The 8,155-nt window shown below is 35.9% G+C and overlaps 1 protein-coding gene across 1 annotated transcript; it reads left to right on the top strand.

Annotated features, from left to right (window-relative positions):
- The first annotated feature begins 511 nt into the window (after nt 1-511).
- Nucleotides 512-6,276, top strand: LOC105354826 (tenascin-like). The gene is made up of 7 exons (XM_020706362.2): nt 512-1,017; nt 1,392-1,646; nt 2,205-2,459; nt 4,054-4,311; nt 5,312-5,317; nt 5,429-5,508; nt 5,654-6,276. The coding sequence occupies exons 1-7, from the start codon at nt 561-563 to the stop codon at nt 5,717-5,719; spliced, it is 1,377 nt and encodes a 458-aa protein (XP_020562021.1). The 5' UTR covers nt 512-560; the 3' UTR covers nt 5,720-6,276.
- Nucleotides 6,277-8,155: the final 1,879 nt, after the last annotated feature.

Here is an 8,155-nt window from a genome sequence, read left to right as displayed (position 1 = left end):
AAGCAAACTGTCTGAAGCTCATCAGGGTGGGGCCCACCACCTTCCAATATTGAATTGCTAATTGCAAAATGCATTTTATAATTGCATGATTAAATTGCAAATTGAATTGTCAACTGAGAATTGCATTTTACTTTGGATTATGGGTGGAAAAAACACTTCCATAAATTAAATTAATTTCATTGAGCAATATCAAAACTCCATTTACCTTTCTCTGACTTGTAAACCAGTGTCAGATCTTGTGGTGAAGCATAAGATAACTTCTGTGTTAATTAATTTGTGCCCTTGTTTGCATCTATTTTCTTTCCTCTCCACAATCTACTTCCTGCATTGAAGTTATACTTTATTCTGTTCTCTGATTTGTTGTATTTGCCTCTTCCTTACTAGATACCCTGCATATGAACCACTGTTAATGATCTCTACAGTTGTATCCTAATCTCAGTTTTTATGTTAATAGTTCCAAAGACCTGATGGACTCTTTACCTTTACTTTGGTGTTTTGCTAGTGTTGAATTTAGGCCACTACTAAGTACAACAACTAACTTCTTTAAATGTACTAATTTCATGTATTTTTATTTCTTGCATGCAAACAAAAAAGACCATCGACATCTTCCTTGTGGAGAGACATTTTGTGCTCCTGACCTGAACTGCTTCATTAATAATGGAAGTGCTCAGTGTGTCGACCCCTGTGAGCATTATACTGCAGTGAGTGACTGGAGCCCCATAAACGGATGTGGTGGAAGAATTGTCCAAGGAGGCTGGTACAGTTTTTTTTTGGGCCAAACCAGAGCTCAGATCACTGAAACATGTGAAGACACATGTGGGACGTCTCCTTACTTAAAACTGGCAGAACCTCATCCCACTGAGTACAATCAATCTGTAACACTTCCTCTGTGTCATACTTACATTGATAACTGCTGCTACTATAGTCCATATTTCATGAAGGCCAAACTCTGTTACGGAGACTTCTACGTCTACAAACTTTTTGATCAATCTTCATGCTATTATCCATATTGTACAGGTAATGTTTTTTTTCTAATTCATCATCAAACTTGTTTACTTCCTGCTACTCTCAATACTGCTGTAATGACATTTAAATGAAAGACTGTATTCTTACAAAGTAGATGAAAAAGCTACACAACCTGGTCATTGGATTTGTTCTTAACCTTTTTACTGGCTGTTCAACCAAATGCCAGAGCAAACAAATTTTTAAAAACATTGTTTGTGTGTATCATTCACCCAAGGCTACAGATAATGTATGATTTTTAATCATAGATTTTTAAACTTGATTTGGTTTTTAAAGGGTTAAAATTTACTACAAATCATTAAAAAAAACGTCAAACTTACAGTTGTTTTTAACACACTATGTTCTAATGTGTGCCTGTTGTTTTTCAGTTCCTTATCAGAGTTTTCAGGTATCAGGACAAACTGAGACCAGCATCACTCTTCGGTGGGATAATGTAAATACCAAAATTGTCAGCTTCATCTTAGAGTTTAATGGAAAAGATACAAACATCAGTGCACCAAATGGAGATGGACCCATTTTTTACACAATCACATCCCTGACTGCTGGAACTAAATATACATTCACTATCTTCTCTGTGTTTGAGAACGTCAGAGGCAAAGCAACCAATATTACTGCAGTTACTGGTGAGAAGAAATAAATCAAGAAAATAATCTGTAGTTATAAGATTTTTCCATAACAGAAAAATAGGGTGACGTTGAACATTAGAGAGAAAAAAGGATTAGATCTTGTAAAAGCATTGATGTCTTAAGATGACTAGAGGATTAGACCTATAAAGATATTATACTACCTAAATATTTATTTTAAAACAACTTAATTAAAAAAAATATTAAAACAAAAACATTTAAAAATAAGTCTTGACTAGGCCTGCACAATATGCTGAAAATTTATCGTTATCGCAATATGCATATTGCAGAGGACAGAAAATCGCAATAAATCACAAACCTTAAATGTGCTAATCTTATGGCAAATTGAAGCATTTAACGAATCAAATAAATCTTTTTGTGCATTTGACCAATTTTTAAATGAAACGGGAACAATGTTTTTGGTTTATTTGCTGTTTCTTTATATACCGCAAATTATATCGTTATTCCAATATTAATCTCTAATATCGCATATCGCGTGTTTTCCTCATATCATGCAACCCTAGTGATGACTTAAACTTTGTTTTTTTCTATATACAGCTCCTCAGAATCCCCAAAATCTCAGGCAATCAACACAGAATGAGAGCAGCATCACTCTGCAGTGGAACAAAGTGAACAACATCAGCTTTGTTCTTCAGCTTGATGGCACAGAAACCAGCATCACTGCCACAGATGGAGATGGACCAGTAACTTACACATTCTCATCCCTGATGGCTCAGACTAAATACACGGTTATTCTCTTCTCTGTGTTGGAGAACGTCAGAAGCAGCGGACAAAAACTCACAGTGGTCACTGGTAAGAATATAAAGAATTAAAAAAAAAATGTTAAAAAAAGGAATATAAAGCTTCACATTACAACTGTTTCATCTTTGTATCCTTTTGAAATGTCAATGTGATTTGTCAGTTAAAAAAAAGATATGAATAGAATGAACTTCCGTAATTTGCCGTAGGAGTCTTAGATACGGGTAGTGCGGGCGGTTGCTCAGGGCGCCAATTCAAAGGGGGGTCGGCTCAGCACTTGGAAGATAAAAAAAAAAAACGCCACTATTTGTTTTTCTATTATCTCTTATATCATGGTGTTTGGAACGGCCTGAAACCAGCGAATCGGCGCCCCCTGTAGCTGCCCGCAATTCTGTCGTGCCCACTGGGACACGCCACAATCAGCCAACAGCGACGCAGCGCACAATACTTTCTGTTGGTTGACAAGGCATCGGGAAAGTGTGTAAAGAAAAAGGGGAGGGGTGGAGGGAATCTGTTCAACTGCGTGTCTCTCCCAAATTAGGTGGAAGGAATGGGAGAGGAAGGTGGGGGGTGTGAATTTTAAAATATTTTAAAATTCAGTCATACCGTGACAATCTATAACCTACATTATAATACAGATATATAAAGTTCTGGATTTTTTTCTTTTGTTTTTTTGTGAACTGGCCAAATAAAAAAAGGGAACACATAAAAATAAAAGTTACCAAAGTGAAAATTGGTTTAGTCCAGTTCATTGTCAAGCGCCAAAAAATCAGAGATGGACAAAAAAAAGGTCAAAGTCATCTCTAAAGAAGAGGAGGAGCGAAATAAAGAACAGGGTTTGCCCTCGTATGTGGCTAGGGATGCACATTTCTGCTAACCGCCACAACGTCAATGAGCAAACTTTTTTTTTGTGGTCCACGACTAAAACTGAAGTAGGCCTAAATGTTTCAACTGACATAATTTTTTATTTTTTACGCTATTATTTTCTTCAAATACTTTACTTAGTTGTAACCCATAGCAAGTCATGACTTGTGTGTCTGCTTTAACACTAAGGTTTTATTGTACCATTTTTTCATAAATGTTGAACGAGCTGTGATAGTTATACAGCATGTTGCTGCCACTGCCATAAGATGCTCATAGGGCAAATACCTTCAGATTAGTCAGTACTTTAATAATCATTTGTGGAAGACTAAACATTTTCAACATTTTCTTTAACCAGTTTACTGATATGTAGGTTAGTTTTGAGCTTACATGTTTGAAGGTTTTTTTTCATTTCTTTCCATCACGTTGGGTTCTATAATAAGTCAATGGAATTTTCACAAATCTGTAGGTAGTTTTAAAGATGAGTGTTAACCATTATCTACAACTCCATGGGGATAAAACCTTATTTAACCAATCATAACTAGAAATATGTCAATCATAGTATTGAAAACAGCAACCATGAGCAGATTTTTCTTCTCTGAAGTAAAGATCGATATATTATATATTAAGCATAGTTAGAGATCTTATGTATCAAGTTGACACAGACAAAATTGTGTTGTGACTCTGTTGGGGTGCGCCTGAGGAGGGTCTTGTCTGGGGAGTAATTTAGTATAGAACCGTCACTGGTAATTTGTTTGAGACATTACCATATTCCTTTTTGTTTCAGCTCCTCCAAATGCCAAAAACTGTAAAGCATCAGGACAAAATGAGACGAGCATCACTCTGCAGTGGGATAAAGTGAACACCAATGTCAGCTTTGTTCTTCAGTTTAACGGCACAGAGACAAACATCAGTGCTCCAGCTGGAGATGCAGTGATCCACCACACCGTCTCATCTCTCACTGCTGGAACTAAGTACACATTCACTCTGTTCTCTGTGTTTGAGAACGTCAGAAGTACTGGAGTGAACATCACAGCAGCAACTGGTATGATTTTTAACTTTTTTAATCTGTAAATTATACACGTTTACTTTATCGAATTCTTTAAATCAGGGATCGTCCATATGTCAGTGTCTGTTACGTGACCGTGTTTTTGAGTGGGAAAAGTACAAAGCTGATCCACTAGCTGTTGCACATGTTTATGACTGCATAGGTGGGTTTTTTTGGTCATGTTTTTGGGGTCACAGTGGCTGACATTTCTGTAGTTATAAATTCAGTTTGTTGAATAATAACCAATCAAGGTGAGATTAAACCCTGACTTTCTTTCAGTTCTACCAAATGTCAAAATGAAATGTGAACAAGTTTTAACATGAATACAACAGCTGATCGCCACTCCAATAACTGGGGATGAAAAAAATGAATAATGAAGCCGTATAATTACGGAAAAATTATGTTACCATAATAGCAAACTAATGACAAAGTAAAAACATGTAAATTTAAATTCAATAAAAGTACCATCACAGAATAAACTTACATAAAGTTACTCAGGTACTCCTGATTCATGATGTCAAACAAGATGAATAAACAAAAATATGCTAATTTTTTCATGTTTATGGTTCAACTTTGATAAATTTTCTTTGAGCAATAATGTTATGAAAGCACCTTTTTGAGTTAATGCAAAAGTTTGTTTAAAAAAATATGTTTGACCTGTTTATGGTATTTGACAGTTCACATTGGAAATATGTTTGCATTTCTTTGTATTAAAGTTCGTATTATAGTTGTTGATGGCACAGTAGTTAAGGAGAACTTTTTTGAATTGGAACTTCATGTCATAAACTCTGCTGACTCCTGCTTTAAATGACTGGCAGCCATTTTCCTAATCCCAAAAGACCGAACAATATTTTGTTTTGTGAAATCCTGTCCCCCAGTTGTTCATACACAGAACATCAAAAAATAGTATTATGTGTGACATCTGTAAAGTTTTAACATTTTTTCCTTTTTTTGATTTCAACACTCAACTCTACAAAAACATCCTCAACAACCAAAGGGCCTAGTAAGTAAATCCTTTTTCTGAATGTTTCTTTTTTATTGTGTCTTGTCATACATGTCTCCCTTGTTCAATAAAACGTTTGACCTAAAAAGATCTTTTATGTGTGTTGATCAGACTATGTCGTTGGACTGGACATGGGATTTAGGTCTTTTGGAGGGATGACTGAAACTGAAGTGCAGAGAGCCATTGAAGAGGTAACAGTTCTATTTATATTTCTGAAAACTGCCAACAACAGATAGTAATTCATATATTAATGTCTCATATTTGATATTATTCACTATAGGTATTCAAATTGTGTGTTTCTGTGTTTTTTATGTTGTTTTTTCTGTGTGTGTGTAGTTTCTGCAGACATATGGACTTTCACCAAACGTGTTGTCTATAAAAGTTAAACCTGTGCAACCGTAAGACAAAAGGAGGAGGATTTTCCTTTAAGACAACAAAACTGGAAAGTGAATGGAACAAAAATTCAAGGAGTTAGGGATTAAAAACTTTTTGACTTTATTTCTGCACATTGAGACACCTTATATAATAAGACTCAATAAATAGATTGTGTAAATAATGTTAAGTGCTGCAGAAATAAAGCTGATTGAAGCTCTTAATGGCAAACTTATAAATCCTTTTTATGATAAATACTCATACTTTTCTTTTTAAAGTCTAAAGCCTCCTTATACTAAAGTTATAGCTTCTTTGTGACTTTAATGTGTTCTTGTTTTTTTTTAATAGTTTCATATTTTGTTAAAAAAAACCTTCAATGAAAATTCAGCCATAAACACACAGGGGAATGACTTTGCCACTATAAGGGTTTTTTTTCTAAGGACAGCATTTTAATCCTATCCAGATTTTCCAGTTGATCAAAAATATACTAATATTCTTTATAAAAGGTTCATGATTTTGGTTAATAATGATTTTTTTCCCTTCAAATGCAATTATTCTTGTGTTTTTTGTTTTTATATACAGCGGTGAAAATAAGTATTGAACACATCAACTTTTCTCTCAAAAAACATATTTCTTATCGAGCTATTGACACGAAATTTTCAGCAGATGTCGGCATCAACCCAAGTAATGCACACATAGAAAGAAATCCAAACATTTATGTCCATAAATGAATTTATGTGTAATAAGGTGAAATGGCACTGGGAATAAGTATTGAACACATGAACAAAAGGAGGGGTAAAAAGGTCTGGCAAGCCAAGAAAGCAGCTGGAGTTTGTCAGTATTCAGAAGGTTAACCTGCCCCCTATTAGTGCAAAGTAATATCAGCTGGTATAGTCCTGATTGATGCCTTTTAAAAACGTTTCTCACCAGCAAGGTGTTAGACAAAAAGCATTGCATGATGGGTAAAAGCAAAGAGCTGTCCAAAGACCTACGCAACCTTATTGTTGCAAAAAACACTGAAGGCATTGGTTACAGGCGCATTTCTAAACTTCTGAAAGTTCCAGTGAGTACCATTGGGGCCATCATCCGGAAGTGGAAAGAACACGGCATTACCATAAACCTGCCACGGCCAGGTTCTCCTCGCAAGATTTCAGACAGAGGAGTCAGAACAATCATTGGAAGGGTTCTCCAACAGCCCAGCACCACTCGTGGAGAGCTTCAGAAAGACCAGGAATCAGCAGGTACCGTTGTTTCAAAGAAAACAATAAGTAATGCACTCAACCGCCATGGCCTCCATGCACGCACACCACACAAGACTCCATGTTTGAAGAAGAAGCATGTTGAAGCTCGTTTGGAGTTTGCGACACAACATTTGGATAAACCCATGACATTCTGGGAGAAGATACTCTGGTCAGATGAGACCAAAATTGAACTCTTTGGATGTCATAAGACACAACATGTTTGGAGGAAAAATGGCACCGCACATCACCCCCAAAACACCACACCAACAGTCAAGTTTGGAGGTGGGAGCATCATGGCATGGGGCTGCTTTTCAGCATGTGGTACTGGTAGACTTCATTTCCTTGAAGGAATAATGACTGGAGAAAAGTATGGAGACATTCTTGATCAGAATCTGCTGTCATCTGCCAGGCTGCTGAAGATGAAAAGAGGGTGGATCTTTCAGCAAGACAACGATCCCAAGCACACAGCCAAGGTAACACTCAACTGGTTGAAGAAAAAGAAAATAAAGCTGCTAGAATGGCCCAGTCAATCACCAGACTTGAATCCAATTGAAAATCTTTGGAAAGAACTGAAGATCCGGGTTCACAGAAGAGACCCCCGGAACCTTGAAGATTTGAAGGCAGTTTGTGTGGATGAATGGGCCAAAATCACACCTGAGCAATGTATTCGACTGGTTTCTCCATACAGGAGGCGTCTTGAGGCTGTAATCACCAACAAAGGTTTTTGCACTAAGTACATCGTGTTAAATACTTATTCCCTGTGCCATTTCACTTTATTACACATAAATTCATTTATGGACATAAATGTTTGGATTTCTTTCTATGTGTGCATTACTTGGGTTGATGCCGACATCTGCTGAAAATTTCATGTCAATTGCTCGATTAGAAATATGTTTTTTGAGAGAAATGTTGACGTGTTCAATACCTATTCTCCCCACTGTAAATTTCCATCTGCAGAATTATGGTGTAAAATATTAATAAAATTACCCAATAAAAGGTTTTAGCAAACCAAATCAACGTTTTGCTTCTTCATTTTAGCTCATTACACAAAGTTTGGTGAGATGAAACTTTAATTCATGTATCTAAACAAGGATTAAATTTATTTTTAATTTAAATAATTGTTTGTAGTTCAAATCAACTTTTAGCTTGACCTCAAGAACAACATAACACTTTTATTTGAATTTTATATGGGTCGGGATAATGAAATGTTTTTCTTTTAGCTGTT

This window comes from Oryzias latipes, chromosome 18 (genome assembly GCF_002234675.1).
Source record: "Oryzias latipes chromosome 18, ASM223467v1".
Taxonomy (NCBI): Eukaryota; Metazoa; Chordata; class Actinopteri; order Beloniformes; family Adrianichthyidae; genus Oryzias; species Oryzias latipes.
This window is presented reverse-complemented; position numbering and strand designations above follow the sequence as displayed.

Excerpts from the sequence above, each read along its gene's own strand:
- LOC105354826 (XM_020706362.2), top strand. The coding sequence starts at position 561 with ATGTATTTTTATTTCTTGCATGCAAACAAAAAAGACCATCGACATCTT. Across the intron at positions 1,647-2,204 it reads CAATATTACTGCAGTTACTG|CTCCTCAGAATCCCCAAAAT; the intron begins GTGAGAAGAAAT and ends TTCTATATACAG. Across the intron at positions 2,460-4,053 it reads AAAACTCACAGTGGTCACTG|CTCCTCCAAATGCCAAAAAC; the intron begins GTAAGAATATAA and ends TTTTTGTTTCAG.